Source organism: Natrix helvetica (genome assembly GCF_964273705.1).
Source record: "Natrix helvetica genome assembly, chromosome: 1".
Classification (NCBI taxonomy): Eukaryota; Metazoa; Chordata; class Lepidosauria; order Squamata; family Natricidae; genus Natrix; species Natrix helvetica.
This window is the reverse complement of record NC_138548.1, coordinates 9,136,629-9,156,929: the sequence shown is the minus strand read 5'-3', so window position 1 is coordinate 9,156,929 and position 20,301 is coordinate 9,136,629. Positions and strand designations below refer to the sequence as shown.

The 20,301-nt window shown below is 43.4% G+C and overlaps 1 protein-coding gene across 4 annotated transcripts in view; it reads right to left on the bottom strand.

Moving 5' to 3' along the window:
* Positions 1-20,301, bottom strand: part of LOC309393615 (scaffold attachment factor B1-like) — a 35,945-nt gene that overhangs the window by 9,035 nt on the left and 6,609 nt on the right. For all 4 annotated transcript variants that reach the window (XM_081956014.1, XM_081956013.1, XM_081956015.1 and 1 more), the window contains exons 5-16: positions 19,151-19,213; positions 16,559-16,586; positions 15,136-15,646; positions 13,418-13,464; positions 10,770-10,870; positions 8,705-8,854; positions 8,533-8,612; positions 6,929-7,059; positions 6,600-6,691; positions 4,687-4,799; positions 1,774-2,070; positions 818-955 (exon numbers count right to left, since the gene is read on the bottom strand). In XM_081956014.1, the coding sequence (XP_081812140.1) occupies positions 818-955; positions 1,774-2,070; positions 4,687-4,799; positions 6,600-6,691; positions 6,929-7,059; positions 8,533-8,612; positions 8,705-8,854; positions 10,770-10,870; positions 13,418-13,464; positions 15,136-15,646; positions 16,559-16,586; positions 19,151-19,213 (1,751 nt within the window). The remainder of the gene's footprint in view (positions 1-817; positions 956-1,773; positions 2,071-4,686; positions 4,800-6,599; positions 6,692-6,928; positions 7,060-8,532; positions 8,613-8,704; positions 8,855-10,769; positions 10,871-13,417; positions 13,465-15,135; positions 15,647-16,558; positions 16,587-19,150; positions 19,214-20,301) is intronic.

Below are 20,301 nucleotides of genomic sequence, written 5' to 3'. Positions count from 1 at the left end.
ATGACCTTCTGATAAGTGAAGTTAATGGGGAAGCCAGATTCACTCTGCAACCGTGTCACTCACTGATCAACTGCAGTGATTCTCTTAACAGCTGTGGCTGGGAAGGTTGTAAAATGGGGCTCACTTAACAAATATCTTACTTAACAACAGAAATGTTGAGCTCAATTGTGGACGTAAGTTGAGGACCATGTGCTTTCTCCCTATCTATCAAAAGCAGAACAATTGAAAAAGGTGACAATATTTATATAAGATTAAATTTCAATTTGTGAACTCCTAACTTCGGGGCAGGTGGGTTGTTAAAGGACATTTGCCTCAATTTAAACAAAAAGGAATACGTGTGGTCCTTGACTTATGACCATAATTGAGTTTGGAATGAAAAAGGTCACATGATTGTAACTTGTTTTTACGACCTTTATTGCAGCGGTCGTTAAGTGAATGTGGTGGTTATTAAGAAAATCTGTTTTTATCCGATGAGCATTTCTTTTGCTGGAAACTAGAAGTAAACACTGAAAACCAGCAAAAAAAGAAAAAACCCTTGAAATTGACGGTCACATGATTTGGAATGCTGCAAACAGCCACAATGACCAGTCAGTTGCCAAGTGGCCTAAATGCGATCACAGGACCATGAGGTGTGTGGTCTATGTGGTTGTTGAGGACTTTGAAATTAGCATTATGTACCTTTTGCGGGGGTCAATAGTAACTTGGAACGGTCGTAAAGTGAGGACTACCCGTGGTCCACTTTTCTGCAGATACACTTGAGGTTGAACAAAAGCCTCCCCCAAACAGGAAAAACGAAACGTTCCAGTCGCTGCCTTACCTGTCTAGAGGATGGCCCTGGTACCGTCCGCGTTCCCTGTGATCGAAGTCATGGAACCGCTCCTGGCGGCCGAAATCAGAGCGGTGACGATCGTCCATTGCCATCCGCTTGGCTTCTGGCCAGTAGGGATCATCCCTCCTGCAAGCAACATGAGGTCAAGAGACCAGCCTAAAAAAAAAAAACCCTCCCCCCCCCATATCTCCTAATTGCTGCCCTGATCCAATATAAAGGTATGAAACCTGATTCACAATAAAGGAGAATGTTTGTAGCTCAGGGTTGAAATGAGGGGTCCTTGGTGCTCTCTGAGCTTGGTTGTTTTCTTGCAGACGTTTCATGACCAAACTATTTAACCTCATCAGTGCTAGAAGGGAGTGGGGTTTGTGGAGAAGAGGAGAAGGAGAAAGAAAAGGACTGTGGGGTCCTTGGGGTCCTCTGAGTTTGTTTCCTTGCAGACATTTCACGAACCAAACTAGGTAACATCATTGGTGCTAGAAGGGAGTGATGTGGAGGAGGACCGAGCGTACTCTGAACTTGGTTGTTTTCTTGCATGACCCAATTAGGGAACATCATTAGTGCCAGAAAACAGCAAAACCCACATTCCCTTCTAGCACTGACGTTACCTAGCTGGGTCATGAAACGTCTGCAAGAAAATAACCAAGCTCAGGGAACATCAAGGATCCCACAGTCCTCCTCCTCCTCCTCTTCACAAACCCAACTCCCTTCTAGCACTGAAGATGTTACCTAGTTGGTCATGAAACGTCTGCAAGAAAACAACCAATCTCAAGAGAGCACCAAGGACGCCACAGTCCTCCTCTTCTCTACAAACCCCACCCCCTTCTTGCATTGATGATGTTACCTAGTTGGGTGATGAAAGGTCTGCAAGGAAACAACCAAGCTCAGAGGCTACCAAGGAGACTACCCCTCCCCTGACCCACAGTTGCAAATGTGACTTTCACCTGCCATCCATGTCATACGGCCTCCGCAGGGCCACACGCCTCTCCTTGTCGTAGCGCAGCTGCTCATGCTGCCGCCGCAGTTCCTCTCTCTCCCGCTGGATCCGTTCCTGCTCTCGTCTCCGCTCGTGCTCAATGTACATCCGTTCTCTCTCCAGCCGCTCCCGCTCCATCTGCTCCTGTTCCAGGCGCGCCCGTTCAAACTCCAGCTTCTCGCGGGTGATCTCCAACCTCTTCCGCTCCTCCTGCTCCCAGATGGCTTGCAAGCGCAAGCGCTGCCTTTCTCGACGATCACCGGTGCTGTGAGGCGGAGAAAAGATGGTTGGCTCTGGTCAGCAAAGCTGTTTCTGCCTGTCAGCTCCTCCTGCCAGGTTTCCCCATTCGAGGAATGAGCAAGTGAGCAAGCCTAGCCCCCCCCTCCCCCCCCCCCATTGGGCCACCTTCCTGACGCTGAACTGGCTGGGGAGAAGGAAATGTCACCTCCACTCTCACAAAGGGAGTTTACACAGAGCCAGTTTGGTATAGTAGTGAAGGTACTAGATTAGAAATCAGGAGGAAGTTCTGTTCCCACCTTAGGCGTGAAAGACGCCTGGGTGACGTTGAGGCAATCACGAGGTGGTGAATTCTAGTCCCACCTTAGGCAGCAAAGCTGGCTGGTTTTATGTTGGGCCAATCACCAGGAGACTGGGAGTTCTGGTCCCGCCTTAGACATGAAAGCTGACTGGGTGACTTTGGGCCAATCACCAGAAGATGGTGAGTTCTAATCTGCCTTAGGCATCAAAGTTGGGTGAGTAACTTGGCTAGTCTCTCTCTCTCTCTCTGTCCAACCCACTTCACAGGATGGTTGTTGTGGGGAAAATAAGAGAAAGGAGAATTATGTATGTCAGGGGTGTCCAAACTTGGCAACTTTAAGACTTGTGGACTTCAACTCCTAGAATTCCCCAGCCAGCCATGCTGGCTGGGGAATTCTGGGAGTTGAAGTCCACAAGTCTTAAAGTTGCCAAGTTTGGACACCCCTGATGTATGTTCACCACCTTAAGTTGCCTATAAGTAAAATCTAAAAATAAACACAGCAGTATGGCAAGGGGTCCCAAGTTCTGTACTTTCTTGATTAGTTATTCTTATTACAATTTTGCTTAAGTACAACAGTACAAAAGGTAGGTCTTTTAATATTAGGAGGGCAGGTCAAAAGATCAGCCTCCTCTAAATTGAGGTTCTCCCAATGTACCAGGCTACAGATAGTCTTTGACTTATGATTGCAATTGAGCCTGCAAATTTAGTCCTAAGTCAATATGGTTAAGGGAGTCACTCACGCGACTGCGCCCCGTTTTACAACTGTTGTGCAATGGCTGCTAAGTGAACGTGGCGGTTTGCAAAGCGAACACTGCGGTTAAGTGTACCAATTTGCAATGGAGTGTTTTTTGCCAGAAACTGGAAGCAAGTTTTGGAAGGGGGAAAAAAAAAGTCACAACTCATGATCATGTGACCATCCAGCGTTGCACATGACTACAAATGCAGGTGAGTTGCACAGCACTCAAAATGCAGTCATGTGACCGTGGGGAAGGAACTGGGCCTTTGCAACCTCAAATATGGTTCGTAACTTTCTTTTGGGAATCCGTCATAACTTTAAATGATCATCAAGCGACCAGTTGTAAGAAGGATTACCTGTACAATGGACATTCCCTATCAGCACAATGGCTAGGTACGATAGGAACCAAAGGTGCTTTGTCAAAAAAACCAACTGGACTTTGTTTTTTCCTGAAGACATTTCACTTCTCATCCAAGAAGCTTCTTCAGTTCTGACGGAATGGTGGGGAATGGAAGGGTTTATATTCCTTGCAGTCCTTAAAACTTTCCGTTCCCCACCATTCAGTGAGACCGGGAGAAGCTTCTTGGATTAGAAGCAAAACGTTTTCAAGGAAAAAAGACAAAGAAAGTCCAGTTGCCTCTTGAAAAAGCACCTTTGAGACAACCATGATCTGGATGACCGAGAATCTCCCCAGACATTTATGATAGTTTTACCCAAAATAGAGAAATCTGTAAGTACCGTATTGTTCGGAGTATAAAACGCACCGGAATATAAGATGCACCAAGGTTTTGAAGAGGCAATTTTTTTAAAAAAAGTAGGTAGGTAGGTAGAGGGATAGAGAGGGAGAGAAAGAAAGAGAAATACAGTAGATAGGTAGGGAGAGAGAGAGAGAGAGACAGTAGGTAGGTAGAGGGATAGAGAGAGAAATAGAAAGAGAAAAATACAGTAGATAGGTAGGGGGAGAGAGAGAAAGTAGGTAAATAGGTAGATAGGGGGGGAGAGAGAGAGAGAGAGAGAGAGAGAAATACAGTAGGTAGGTAGGGAGAGAAAGAGTAGATAGGTAGGTAGATGTTTCCAGGTCTATTTATCCATGTACTGGAGAAGGAAATCGCTGACAAACCTTAAGACTTTGTTTCTGCTGGCACAGCACTTGATCAATGTAATTCTCATCAGTTAAAGAGCTTTCCAAAAAGGGGGGGTTCCAAAAACGGGCCCATTTTTTTCCAAATAAAAGGCATGAATAGCCTTGGGGGGGGGGCTGCAGAGTGCTCCTGGGGAGGGAAGAGCAAAAAACTGCCTGTTTTTCGCGAAAACGGGCCTGTTTTTTGTCAAAAAAAATTGCATGCATAGCCTTATGGAGGCTTATAGAGTGCTGCTGGGGACAAAAAACGGCCCATTTCTGCCCTACTCAGCCCCCAGGAGCTCTCTGACAGCCTTCAAAAGGCTATGCACAGCCATTTTGGTGAAGGGGGTGGGGCTTTGGGAGGCAAAAAATGCTGTATTCGGTGTATAAGATGCACCCAGATTATGACACACTTTTTTTTTAAAGGCAAAGAACGTGAACACAACCACAGATTGAGCCCTTTCCTTTAGCCTGTAGGTCTTACCGGTGCTGTTCTTCATTTGGTCGCTTGTCTCTGGTTTTGTTGAATGGTGCGGAGCCTTGTCGCTCTCGGCTCTTTTCTCTGCTCTCTGACTTGCGATCCTGACTTTTCTCACTCTGTATTTCCAAGAGACAGCACAAAGTTGCAACTTCTAACTCATTAAAGGGTGGGTCAGGTTTGAAAAGGAAAAGGGAAGATCAAGCGAAATGTCAGTCTTTCAGTCTCGGCTTTAGAGGTAGCTCTGCCTCTCTGCTACTCATTGCTTCTTCTCCTGCCCTCAGGTGCCTTGGAGAATAGCTTGGCTCCCTCTTCTTTGTGGCAACCCCTGAGATATTGGAAGACTGCTATCATGTCTCCCCTAGTCCTTCTTTTCATATCCAATTCCTGCAACCGTTCTTCATGTTTTCTTTTGAGAATCAGGATTATACAATAAATATATATTATAAATGTATATAGCGAACTATCCTAAAAATACGAGTTCCAGGTGTAGCTATGAAAGAAGAGACAGACATTGCGATATTATCCATTTAGCTTTCGTTAGCCTCTGCTAACACCGTCAGAGGGTAAAATCGAGCATTGAAGAGATATTTGCCTTTTTACATCATTGATCAATTTGGCCATTGCACGTAACTGCCTAGACATGAGCAATGAGGAACTAGGAGGACAACTCAGCGTTATTCCCTGGGGATGAGTAGTCCAAGCTGTGCGCGATAGGGGAGAAAGCAACAGGAGCTATGCCTCCATCGATTAACATGTCTGAAGTAAAAACGACATAGCTAATTACAGGTGGGAGGTGGGTGGATGGGCCTATCAGGTGTGCAATGGCCAAATTGACCAATGACGTATAAAGGCAAATGTCTTTTCAATGGTAGTTTTTATACTCTGGTGATGTTAGCAGAGGCTAACGAAAGCTAAGTGGATAATATATATTTTAAGTTCCAGAGATCGCTTAAGACAGGGGTGTCCAAACTTGGGAACTTTAAGACCTGTGGACTTCAACTCCCAGAATTCCCCAGCCAGCTATGCTGGCTGGGGAATTCTGGGAGTTGAAGTCCACAAGTCTTAAAGTTCCCAAGTTTGGACACCCCTGGCTTAAGACTTACCGGTAATAATCAAAATCAACTTCAATAAAGAATCTTAAAGGTTTCACATTGATTTCCCCATTTGCATTATGCAGGGTGAAAGGATGTTTACTTCTTAGTATCAAGTTTCCAAAATACAAAGATGGAAAGACACATTTAATTCCCTACAATAGAAGAATGGACGGCAAAAGTTAAGGGGTTGGCGGAGAAAATGGTCGATTTTGACCATTTGAATTAAAGAGAAAAGAATTTATATAGTTTTTGTTTCCATTTGGAAACCACTGATGGATTTTGTACTCAAATTTGGGGGGGAAAAATTGAAACTCTAATTTTAGCTTTTGATGATTAGAGTGATGTTGTTGTTATAGGCTTGAAATATTTAGAAAGGAAAAGTAAAAGGTTGAGGCTATAATTGTTTTTCTTTTATTCCACTGTACTTTAAAAGGTTGGAAGTCGCTCCTTTTTCCCCGTTCTTTCTTATCTCCTTTTCCACCTTTCTCTCCTTTTAACTTTTGCATTTTACCTACCGATAACCTTTAATGAAACTTTTCGGAATGAAAAAAAAAAGTTTCCAGGTGTCAAAGTAGATCCTCGCCTTTCAGTTATCTAATGATTTTTATTTCATTGGTTAAGATTTTTATAAGAGCGGCCAATGAACGCCTCTAAAGATTAAGGGGGGGAAATCTTGATGTTTCGATAACTCTGTATAGCAAATGAAAGAAACGACGATATAAAACTTCTCAAAGATAAAACAGTAAAACTGTCCTATTTCCTACCCTTGCTTTAAGAAAATCTGTTAAATAGCAATTGTGACAAGGAAAGCTGTTCACTTACTCTTTCTTTTGATCGTGATGTGGTCTTCACCCGGATAACTGGTTCACCCTTGGACTTATCCATTATCACGGTTCTTTCTGTCCCTTTGCTCCCTACGCAAAAGCAGAGAGATTGGGTGATGGTCCAACGGCTGGCAGAAGCCAGCAGTGAATGGCTTAGGTCAATGTTTCTCAACCTTGGCAACTTTTAAAGACGGGTGGATTTCAACTCCCAGAATTCCCCAACCAGCCCAGAACTTTGGATGTTGAAGACTTCCCATCTTACAGTTGGCAAGGTTGAAAAACATCGACTTCGGGGGTTCCCTCCACCCCACTCCAGTAATAAATTACCTGATTTGGGAGTCTTAGATTTATCGGCAGATGAAGATTTCTGCTCTTCTTTCCCCTTTTCGTCTTTTTCATCCGTCTTGTTACTATCTTCTTTTGCATCAGATTTTTCATTCTTTTTCGCGCTGGAAGCCCTGAAAAAGCAGTCGAGTTCAGAATGTTTAGAGCAGACCTGGGTGTTTCAATTAATTTATTTACATTCCGCCTTTATTATTTTATTTATAAATAACTCAAAAGCGGCTAACACATCTAATACTCTTCCCTCCTTCTATTTTCCCCACAACCATCACCCCGTGATGTGGGTTGGGCCGACGATGACGGCCACATTATCCCTGCAGTCATGATTGGAATTTGGGTGCTTGGCAACCGGCTCACATTGACAACTGTTGCAGCATCCTGTGGTCACATGATCAAAATCTGCATCCTTCCCAGCTTTCTTCTGACAAGCGAAATCAATGGGGGAAACTGGGTGCACTTTTCGATTCAGGGTAAAAATGGGTCATAAAATTGGTTTTGGCCACATGACTTGTTTAATGACCACACTGCTTAGTAACTGAAATTCTGGTCCTATTGGTGATTTTAAGTTGAGAACTACTTGTAAAGAAGATAACCTAGACCAGTGTTTCTCAACCTTGGCAAGTTTAAGACCTGTTGATTTCTACTTCTACACTTCCTCAGCCAGCCATGTTGGCTGGGGAATTCTGGGAGTTGAAGTCCACGTGTCTTTAAGTTGCCAAGGTTGAGAAACACTGACCTAGATAGAGACATATAAGGACCATTGCCAGGCCAATGAGGGGCAAAATATATTTTGGATCAATGGGAGACAATATCTGAAAGTAGCTCAGGCAGACACCTCCGTAATTCACAGCAGTATATGGGGGAGAATAAATAGCAGATTAAAGTAACAGAATAACAGCTTTGAAACGGATCTACCATTTCTGACAGATGGCAGTCCGGTCTCTTCTTGAAAGCCTCCAGTGAGGAAGCTCCCACAACTTCCGAAGGCAACTTTTGTTCCATAGGTTGATAGCTCTCACTGTCAGAAAATTTCTCCTTATTTCTAGGTTGAATATCTCTCCTTGATCAATTTCCATCCATTGTTCCTTGTCTGGCCTTCGGGTGCTTTGGAGAATAGCTTGACCCCCTCCTCTCTGTGGCAGCCTCTCAAATATTGGAAAACTGCTGTCATGTCACCCCCCTAGTCCTTCTCTTCACTAGACTAGCCATGGCCAGTTCCTGTAACTGTTCTTCATATGTTTGAGCCTCCAGTCCCCTAATCATCTTTGTTGCTCTTCTCTGCACTCTTTCTAGAGTCTCCACATCTTTTCTACATCGTGGCGACCAAAACTGGATGCAGGATTCCAAGCCTGGACTTAACAAGTACACTGACTCTTATCTGATGCCAATTTGCCTTGACCATTAGATCGTCAGATTCTTGTGAATAGATAGCATGAAATACACTCGTAATGCTTTTGAACTCTAAGCTGGTGCCCGATTTCCTGGGTCTGACAGTGATTTCTGAAGAGAGTGGGGTAGAGGAACAAACTGCCCACATTACTACCAGCACATCTAATAAACTGAAAAGCAAAACGGGCTGCAGAGCTTACCTATCCCCAGAGGACGTTTCAGTCTTCCCCTCACTGTCCTTTTTATCCAGAAGCTTCCTCGTGGCAGGTTCATTCTTTGCCTGAAATTATATTGGATCATCAGAAAAACTGAAGCGACGGGTTGTTTTCCCACCAGCCTGGGGGCTCGAGGAAGGAGGGAGGCCCCACTTACTCTTTCCACTGAGATTATTTTGCCGTGCAGCTCCGTCTTGTGGCAATGGGTAATACATTTGGTAGTTTCTTCAGCTGTGGACATTGTCACAAAACCGTAACAGCGAGCCCCCGGGCTACGAGCGTTGGTCACCACCTTGGCACCAACCACCTGGAGAAGAGAAACCACACGTGGTCTCGGGAACTGCTGGCTGAAGATCCATCGCACCCAACAGCCTTCTAAGATCAAGCACCAGGCCAGTGATGGTGAACCTATAGGGCATGTGTCACAGGGGACACGCCATACCATTTTTTGGTGACAGGCAAGGTCTCCTGACTCTCTGGAAGTTGTGTGAGCAGGCCATGCTCTCACGCAGCCTCTGAAAACGGCACAAGCGTTGTCATGTTATTTTCTGGGGGTACCGTACTTGCATCATTACGTCTGAGAAGATCTGGAAAGTCCAGAGAGAAGAGGAGGTCCAGAGGGGCCTCTTTTGTCCAGGGTGAGGGTGAAGCGTAGGACACGCCAGCAGAGGCAAGGTGGGCATTTTCTGAATTTTTGACACACTGAGTCCAAAAGGTTTACAGTCACTGAACTAACCTTACCAGTCGGGAGGAACAGAGACGTTAATTTCACCTCATTTTAAATGCTCCAAAGGCATCAGGGAAGCCTCCGCACCGTCCCTGAAGCTTTCGGAGCGCTCAAAACGACCCTGCTCGGAGGGTCATTTTAAGCGTTCCAAAGGCTTCAGGGAAGCCTCCGGGCGGTCCCTGAAGCCTCCGGAGGGCCTCGGGGGGGCGGGGAAGGCTTTTTTCGCTCTCCCCAGGCTCCTATAAAGCCTTTGGAGCCTGGGGAGGGCGAAAAAAGCATGTAAAAATGGGGGGGGGGGGTCGTGCCTGTTGTGCGCGCATGCGCACTGCAGGGTCGTGCATTGCATTATGGGTGCGGCACACCCGCACACGACCCCCCTGCGCTCCCCCCACTTGTGGCACGTGACCCAAAAATGGTTCGCCATCGCTGATATAGGGTATCTTTATTCACTGTTCTGCCAACTATCATAGCTTCCATTACTGGTCAATCTGTCTAACCACCTTTTTAAAAATATCAATTGAGGTCTTACAGTTTGGGAGGTTAGGGGGGAACGGGGGCAGATGGTCAATTATTTCTATGTAGCAAAAAAAGAAGAAAACAACTCCCATGCCCAGATTTATTCCCAAAAACTGAAAATAGAAAAAAAATCTACATGTAATTTACTAAATGGAAAGACTCTTGATTTAAAAAGCTTGGGGGGGGGGGGGACACCTGTGATGTTGTAATGGAATGGAGAGTCCTGGTGGTGCAGGGGTCAGAGTGCAGTACTGCAGGCTAACTCTGCTGACAGCCGATTGCCAGCAGTTCGACAGTTCAAATCTCACAGTGAGCCATCCATCCTTCCAAGGTGGGTAAAATGAGGACCCAGATTGTTGGGGGTACTGCGCTGACTCTCTTAAATCGCTTAGAGAGGACTGTAAAAGCACTGTGAAGCGTTATATAAGTCTAAGTGCTATTGCTGTTGCAGGCAAACCCTGCCCACACTGCCAGGAGTTCAATCCTCATTGGCTCAAGGTGGACTCAACCTTCCATCTTTCTGAGGTCAGTCAAATGAAGACTCAGATTGTTGAGGGGGCAATATGCAAATGAGGCTTCTACATTGTAAACTGCCGCAAGAGTGCTGTAAAGCAGAGGCACTCAGACTCCATGCTGCGGATGGGTACCAATTCGCGGCCCGTTGGGAACCATTCCACTCATGTGGTGGGCAAACGCACCAAACCTTATTTGCGCATGTGCAGGATTAGGTTGCGTGCAGAAAGCCATCCCCTTTTTCTCCCCCACTGCCAGTCTTTGGAGCCAAAACAGTTGCGGACCGCTGCTGTAAAGCATTATGGGGCAGTATATAAGACCAAATGCTGTTTATATGGCTAGCATCCTGATAGAGGGCATGAACTGGTCTTACACCCCAAGGCCCTTGTGTTAGAAGGGAGATAAAAGGAACTTGTAACCAAATGGACGATCTTTGGACTTAAGGAAGAAATAAAAACAGCCTTACTTTCCCATATTTGCTAAAGAGGTTCTTCAGGTCAGTTGCTCGTGTACTGGAAGCAAGACCACTGACCCAGAAGTTCCGACCGGTGCTAGTGCTACTGTGACCTAGTTGGGAATAGAAAACGAAAGCATGTGACAAGGTGCAAGATGGGCAGTCTCACTGTTGCCCACCCTTTGAAAGGAACGCAACTCCAGAAAAATATCCTTTATGTTCCATTAAAACAGGGGTGTCCAAACTTGGGAACTTTAAGACTTGTGGACTTCAACTCCCAGAATTCCCCAGCCAGCATGGCTGGCTGGGGAATTCTGGGAGTTGAAGTCCACAAGTCTTAAAGTTCCCAAGTTTGGACACCCCTGCATTAAAAGCTCTGTTCTCAACCCAAGGGGATTGGCTCGCCCCACCCATGCCAGCAGAAGGGGCATGCTGTTTGTCAAAAGACCCCAGTCGGCAGGATCCAGAAGAGCCTTTTCTGCCATGGTTCCCGCCCTCTGGAAACATTGTGTCCCGCAAGGTGAGATTTGCCCCCACCGTCTTCGCTTTGCAGAAGGGCCTTGACACCTGGTTCTTGGGGCAACTCACTCTGGAAGTGGTTAATGGATTCAGAGAAGACTCCTACCCTCCACCCCATTATCTGTTTTTTCCTTCCTTAGCTGTTTTTTATTTTATACAATACAACAATACAATACAATAGTAGAGTTGGAAGGGACCTTGGAGGTCTTCTAGTCCAACCCCCTGCTTAGGCAGGAAACCCTATACCATTTCAGACAAATGGCTATCCAACATCTTCTTAAAGACTTCCAGTGTTGGGGCATTCACAACTTCTGGAGGCAACTTCTGTTCCACTGATTAATTGTTCTAACTGTCAGGAAATTTCTCCTCAGTCCTAGGTTGCTTCTCTCCTTGATTAGTTTCCACCCATTGCTTCTTGTTCTATCCTCAGGGGCCTTGGAGAATAGTTTGACTCCCTCTTCTTTGTGGCAGCCCCTGAAATATTGGAAGACTGCTATCATGTCTCCCCTAGTCCTTTCTGTTGAACTAGACATACCCAGTTCCTGCAACCGTTCTTCATATGTTTTAGTCTCCAGTCCCCTAATCATCTTTGTTGCTCTTCTCTGCACTCTTTCTAGAGTCTCCACATCTTTTCTACATCGTGGCGACCAAAACTGGATGCCGTATTCCAAGTGTGGCCTTACCAAGGCATTATAAAGTGGGATTAACACTTCACGTGATCTTGATTCTATCCCTCTGTTGATGCAGCCTAGAACTGTGTTGGCTTTTTTGGCAGCTGCTGCACACGGCTGGCTCCTGTTTAAATGGTTGTCCACTAGGACTCCAAGATCCCTTTCACAAAATAATATCTATCATTTTGTTTTCTATTGTGTTTTTTATCTTGTAAGTCACTAGATGGTGAGAGGAATAGAATATAATACAATGGAATGGAATAGAATAAGAGTTGGAAGGGACCTTGGAGGTTTTCTAGTCCAACTGCCTGCTTAGGCAGGAAACCCTATACCATTATGGACAAATGGTTGTCCAATCTCTTCTTAAAAACTTCCAGTATTGTAACATTTACAACTTCTGGAAGCAAGTTTTTTTTCACTGATTAATTGTTCTGTCAGGAAATTTCTCCTTAGTTCTAGGTTGCTTCACTCCTTGATTAGTTTCCACCCATTGTTATTTGTTTTGCCTTCAGGTGTTTTGGAGAATAGTTTAACTCCCTCTTCTTTGTGATGATCCCTGAGATATCGGAACACACCCTAACCCTAACCCCCGGTCGTTTCCTTCACTAGACTAGCCATACCCAATTCCAGCAACCGTTCTTCGTAGGTTTTAGCTTCTAGTCCCCTAATCCTTTGTTGCTCTTCTCTGCACTCTTTCTAGAGTCTCCACATCTTTTTTACATCGTGGTGACCAAAACTGAATGCAGTATTCCAAGTGTGGCCTTACCAAGGCATGATAAAGTGGCATTAACACTTGACATATATAAGATATTCAATATATAAGAGCCTTGGTGGTGCAGTGGGCAGAATGAAGTACTGCAGGCTAACTGCATTCCCACTGCCAGGAGTTTGATTCTGACAGGCTCAAGGTTGACTCAGCCTTCCATCCTTCCCAGGTTGGTAAAATGAGGATCCAGGCTGTTGGGGACAACATGCCAACCCTGCAAAACTGCTTAAGAGAGGTCTATAAAGCACTATTGAGCACTAGATAAGTCTAAGCGTTATTGTTAATAAATGCATGAAAAAGTGGCAAGTCATGCTTGAGGTATTTTAATTTCAACTGGAGTCAGCATCCACTGACGAATGCCATCGAAGGAGATATTTGCAAAAGATGTCTGAAATTACTGCCTTTGGAATGCCAGCATTCATCAGTCTTTTGACATCTTGCAGGACAGTATCCACCATCACAAAATGACTTCATGCTAATTGATAAATAATGCGTATTGATTATTTTTTAACTGTAGGATTTCATCCCCACTCATCATGAAGCTTCAGCTGAGGTCATGTGCGAACCCATCCAACATTTAAATGTCCTCTCCCCAGTAATGGTTATGTGTTAAGTGGACAAGATATAGTTTTTAATACCGAGTCCCTTTCGGGAGAGGGGGCGGTCTATAAATACGAATAATAAATACAAAGAAACGCAAATACCTTTTTCCTCTTTTGAAGACTGTTTGGGGTCTTTGGATTCCTCAGAACTAAGAACGAAAAACAGAAAGGAAACTTCAGTCAGCAAACGGGAGGAGGAAAGGCAACTTATATATAATAAGGTATTTTAAAAATTCATTAGAGTCCAAATACCTACCCGGTTTAAACATAAATGAAATCAATGAATTAAAAAAGCAGTCTTATTTATAGTACTCACAATTTAATCTTAGAAACCATTTTTTAAATATTTTTTTTTAAAAAGGTTGCAAAACAATGTTTAATGCACAAGAAAGGGAAAAAACAAAACCCATGTTTTTTTTTTAGGTAACAAGGAATTTTGGTGGGCTTGCAGGCCAAATTGAAGAAACACCCTAACCTAACTTCTTACAGACCAGCTATCTATCTACATAGACTGTATATAGGTATATATACATATATATATAAAGGAAAAAGGCAGCATTTTGTCTAGAATGGAGAAATGTAAGGTACCAGCCCATATTACCCACAGATTAATAAAACTGTTAAGCTCTAGCAGGATTAATCAACTCATTACTTACACAACTGAAAAAGAGGGGAAGGTTAACATTCTGAGGAATTGGAGAAAAATAAACAGATGCAACAATTTTTTTTAAATTCCTTCCATGATTCAAGGAGGAGGAGGAGGGGATATAATATGTTCCACTTACTGACAGGAATCCAGTTATTTTCACCTTTATTACTGCCTTGAAGTACTAAAAGTACATAGCTGCAGTCCTTCATTTCTGTAGTAGTCGTATTTAGCATAATGTACCTGTTTTTAAGTACAGGCAATCCTCGACTTATGACCACAACTTAGCCCAAAATCTTTGTTGCCAAGTGAGACATTTTGTGCGTTTTGCCTCGTTTTATGAGTTTCTTGCCACAGTTGTTAAGTGAATCACTACAAAGGTTAAATTAGTAACCCAGTTAAGTGAATCTGACTTTCCCATTGACGTTGCTTGTCAGGAGGTTACAAAAGGGGATTACGCAGCATGCTGCAACCGTCATAAGTAGGAGTCAGTTGCCAAAGCGGCTGAATTTTGATCATGTGACCATGGGCATGCAGTAACTGTTGTGTAAAAAACAGTCATAAATCACCTTTTTCAGGTAACTTTGAACGGCCACTAATTGAATTGTTGTAAGTTGAGGACTACCTGTACTGTAATATAACAACAAATTGTACCATGTTGTCCTTATGATGCTTCGAATGTGCGGCTAGTTTTCCTATACCTCCTTCGGGGCCAGGTGAAACTTTTTTTTACAAAAAAACATTTTATTGTTCTCTTAAAATGTGTCTGCGTGCAGATGTATGACTGTTAACAATCCCTGCTTTCCTACGTAGGCTAACTGACTTCTAGAATTGCCCTGGCATTCCTCCCTGTGGATCAGATGTATCCAGTCTTGACCTTGGACACGAAAGGAAAAACAAACAAACAATGCCACTGATAAAAGTGGCAATGAAGAGCTCTGAATTATTGCATCTATCTAGTCTTCCTCTGTTGTGGAAAGCGTTAACCTCTCCATCCACACAGGTTTCTAGATAGCGGCTTACCTGTCAAAGTTATATCAAGGCTCACAGGATTATAAATCTGAGTATCGTACTGGCTGGTACCTTACTCTGGCTCTTTGGATGGATGCTATACTGGCATAGCGGATCAGGGATTGGCATTTTCCTTTTGCTGCTAAAACGGAGAGAAACAAACCTCGTGTTCTGATCACCACCCTCTTGGGCAGAGGACTCTCTAGTGGCAGAGGGCTCCTCCTCAACATTAGCCTTCACTTCCATCTTCTCGGCCTCTGGACTAACCACTTGGGGACCTGTGTCCGATTCCGCGGTTTCCTCACTACAGGCTTCCAGAGTTTGGGCTTCTTTGCTACTCTCACCACCTCCACCTCCACTCCTGCTCTCTACCGCTAAAGAGTCCGAGTCCGGTTTGTCTTCCTCAACTGTCTGCTCGCTGGGCTCCCCTTTCGCTACCACTAAGAGATTTCCTTCGTCCTCTTGGTTCTTGGCCTCAGCCGGGCCTGATTGGCTGTCCTTATCTACAAGGTCTTCGTCCAACTGGGTGCCGGCAGCCAGCGTGTCTTCCTCTTCTTCCTTTTTGCCCAGGGACGGTTCATTTGCTTCCTGCGCCTGCTCCGATTCAGATGCATCTTCTTTAAGAGGCTCAGATTTACAAGTGTCACCCAAAATGTCGAGCATTTTCTCATTTTCTATAGATTTAACAGGAATAGAATGGCACAAGGTTTAATCACCGGGGAAACATAGCAAAGACATATGCGGAACGGGCATGGCTGCCAGTCTAACAGTATGGTTATAGCTACACAGAAACTGGAAAAACGCTTTCGGTACACCACATTCAAATGCCTAAAGCTAAGACATAATTTTAAAAAGATCATACGCTACGAAGGAAAAAAAAAAAAAAAAACCAGCCCTGATCTTATCAGTTTAACAAAAAGAAAAAAAACACCTTCTGGCACAATTCTTGGGAGATCTTCAAGAGGTTCTTTCTTCCAGAATTCCAAGAGGCTTAAACAGAATGCATCAAGAACACACATTTCCATTTCAAACTCTGAATTTCTTTCTTTCTCTTTTGGGTTAAAGCATGGTGGTCCAACAAGAAAACTGGAAGGTCTTCCGATGATGCATGAACATGTAACTCCAAGAAAGTAAATAGCATTTTTTTTAATGGCATTTCCACGTAGAACCTCTCTTCTTGCTTCTTCTGTTAGCTTTGCAACTCACAACGCTTCCCTAGGGCTACTTTTAAACTATAGTCTTTCTGCTCTACTGGTCACACACATCACATGCTACAATCTGCTCTATAGGATTTGCTTTCATATTTGACATTCACTTTCTTCTAGTGTTATCTGCGAAACTAGAGAGGACTTTAAAAAAGATTTTTTTTTTTAAACAGGTCTAGGAGAAAAAAAAGCACTTAAGTGGCAGGCATGAATTCACAGAGTTGGAGTCACGATTGCATTCCAGATATTTACACACTAGAGAATTACGTGGGTACATAATTAATTAATTAATTAATTAATACAACTAGAAAGTCCAAGAACTGGCCCCTTACCTCCGCTGCACTTTAAACAAAAAAATAGAAGAAATTAACAGAAAAATACCTGGTTCTGAATGATGCTCTTCCAAATCCTGGAGCAGAAACAAGAAAGGAAAAATGTTAAACGAGGGGAAGGGGAGAAATAATGGCTCCTACATTCATATTGTAATTTCCCAGTCTAGCTAGAAAAAAGCCTGAGATTAAATTATTGTAATCTGCTCCTCGTGCCTGATTCCTTTATGACAAACCCCACCCTGGGCAAGGTTATTTTGTGAAATTGCTAAGTACTTTTGTTAAGCACCTAGGATTTTAAGATAGTTGTTCAATGTTCAAATCAGGTAGTAACAGGATTCTATAGATTTTTTTTTAAAATTCACATAATATACTGGAAAATATTCAGAGATACTAAAAGCACAATTGCAAGGGAGGAGGGAGACAGAAAAACGACAGAACAAGCCAATAAGAGCTGGAAAAAAAAAAGGCCATGTAGTCATGTAGTTGAGAGGGGTGCTTATGTGAGTCTAATAAAGGGGGAAACAGGTCACCAAGAGTCTGTGATCCAGAATTGCCAATGTTTGTCAAGAAGACTATCATTGACAATAAAATGGGAACAACCTAACAGAATAACAGAGTTGGAAGGGACCTTGGAGGTCTTCCACTCCAATCCCATCAAGGGGGAAAATACCTAACAAAAACAAAACCGGAATCGAATGATTCAAAATTATTTGTTTAGTGTGTCCATGCTTACTCAAGAAGGTGCCAGCAACTTGTTGGGAATGTTTAATTAATGAATATAAGATTGGATCTATGATCTAATGGCTTCTTTCAAATCCTAGATTCCTTAAAAAAAAAAAAAAAACAGCCGCATCCGTATATTTCACCTTGCACTCAAGTTATGAATATTTATAAAACCCTAAACCAGTGTTTCTCAAACATGGCAACTTGAAGACTGATAAAACTTCAACTCCCAAAATTGCACAGCCAGCATTTCTGGGAGTGGAAGTCCACCCATCTTAAAGCTGCCAAGGTTGAGAGACACTGTTCTAAGCCATTTAGGATTCTTAAAAATAGGCTATGTTGCTGCTGTCATTTTTAAAAGGAATAGCTAGGTCACAGTATGTCAATACTCTACGTGTGTGTGTGTGTGTGTGTGTGTGTGTGTGCGTGTACACGTACACACGCACACACAAGGAATCAAAATCTCAAGGGCTGAAACCACCTTCTTGTTTAATTCCCAGAACATCACCTGATTACAGCATTTCTTTCCAAACACAGTTTCTCAGCCACAGGCTATCAAGCTTCTAGAAAAGCAAAGGGCTTTTTCAAATCCATTTCTGTCCATGCAAACAGCAACGCAGAACCTGCAGGACACTCTTTCCTTTGATATTTATACTTCATCTTAGTTGTGGCCCGCCAGTGGCCACCAGAGCTTGCAGCAGATTCGGACAGTTAGGTTGGGGAGAAGCATGGGCTGGAGTCTCAGGAAGGCTCTGATAAGGGCTCTGTGTCAGAGGCAGAGAGGGGGCCAGGGCCGTCTGACAGTTACCAGCTTCCTTCAGAGTCAGACATCAGTGAGCCAGATGAACAGCTGGAGCCTGTTCCCAGTGTGCGCATATGCAGAGTTGCCAGATGAAGGGAAGAGCTAAGGAACAGGGGCTGACTTGGGAGTAAGGCCACAGGATGAATGGCCTCTCCCAGAGGAAATAAAAGAGGAGCAAAGGGGGAGTGGAGTTTGCAGGAGACAATCAATTTGCTTAATTGGTTTGTGACTCTCTGAGACTCCTTGCTAACCTTTGCAGATATCAGTTATCAGCCTGTCAGCTCTCCAAGCCAGATAAGGTCTGTGACTGTAAATCTTCCCTTGAAAGATTTTGTTGGATATGAATAAGCAGAATTCACAGTACATTAATAAAAGGGATTTTTGTTGGGACAAGGAGTTTGCTTCATGATCTTCGAAAGCCTCAGTCAGAACAATCTTTTTGTGAAAAAAGGGTTACATAATCAAGATCAAAATAGTCATAGAAAAAAAGATATCTCTAAAAGACAAAACTCAGTCAAAAAATTTAAGAAGTCAGCAAACAACACCCCCCCCCCACTCCGAAATGACGTAAGTTTATTGAAAATGAAATTCTGCAAATGTCTGCCATAAGAAAGCTCTTTTGGCTATCTAGCCCAATAAAACAGTTATGGAATTTGGCAGGATTTTATGAAGGGATTAACTGTCTTCACAGCCCCCATAATTCCAGTTTCATGGTATTAAAATGTATTTCCATAAGCAGCGGGGTTGGGCTGAATAAAAATGGGTTGAAATCTGAACTGTGTGAAGGAGTGTTGGTGTACCTGTCTCATTTGACCCTGTAAAAATAAGAATTACAGCACTGATTTGACTCTGTAAAAATTAAAATACAGCAGTACGACTCCTAAAAAAAAGTGGGCAAGGAAAGCAAAACCATGCCAAAACTGACAACTGCGAGGGATTACAGTGTGCCATTGATTAGAGATAGCCCACACAACTGTTCTTTCTTGTAGGAGAGAGAGAGGGTTAAAGAATTTGGGCTTAGCTTGGGAGAAGGCAAATTAACTTGGCCCCTTAAAAATAAAGTTGCTGGTTGAATGCACATTTTCCAAGCCCTTGAGAGGAGAGCCAGCAGGTTACCTTCACTTCAGCCAAGTCAGGTGAAGCAGCCTCTAACTGGTCATCAAGTTCATCACCATTCTCCTGACAGGATAAATAACAAACACAGATGCGCCTTTCAAAAGCTGATCATCTTTTTGTAGAGGCAAAATCCATCAAAAGAATATGAATGATTGTGTCCCACTACTATAAATGCTTACTGCAAACAGCAACTCCCTGAAGAAGTAACAAATTTCACTGACACACTTCTGTAGTACCAAGTGTCGCTTCCCAGCGACACTCAGCCTGTGTAAAGTCAGAGGAGTCTTGTGAACATTCCAACTGCTGAAGGGAAGGCATCAGAAATAGCATAGGACTGAGGAGTGAAAGTGGGGGTATGCAGTTAATGTTTCATTTATTTAGATTATATCCTGCAGAAAAACAATGCCCATGTTAAAATACAGGGGACTGAATTTCATTCATTCATTCATTCATTCATTCATTCATTCATTCATTCATTCATTCATGTCAGGTAGTCCTCGACTTACAAGTTGGTTTAGTGACCATTCAAAGTCACAACAGCATTAGAAAAAAATTACTTATGACTATTTTTTCACACTTAGAATGTTTTGCACTCTCCATGACCATGTGATCAAAATTTGGCCGCTTGCCAACCAACACGTATTTATGACGGTTGCAGTATCTGGGATCATGTGATCATGCCTTTTGCAACCTTTTGACAAGCAAAGTCAATGGGAAAGCCAGATTCACTTAACAACCGGATTGCTAACTTATCAACTGTGGTGATTCGCTCAACAATGGTGAGGTCGTAAAATGGAGCAAAACTCACTTAACAAATATCTTACTGAACAACAGAAATTTTGGACTCAACTGTGCTTGTAAGTCGAAGACTATCTGTAGTTAGTTATAAAACTTATTGGCCACCCACCTTACCACACAGGGACTCTGGGCGGCTTACAATCATAAAATTTAATTCAATTCAATTTATTTGTGCTTCTAGACCGCCCCCTCTCCCAGAAGGGACTTATAAAAGATAAACATCTATCTATATATAGACAGATATGTCAATACAAGCCAAATGCTATGATCCAATTAAAGATGGGAAGGGCGGGGGCAGGATGGGGGGTGGGTGGGGGGAAAAGGTGGGATCAGCTGTTAAATCGATCCACCAC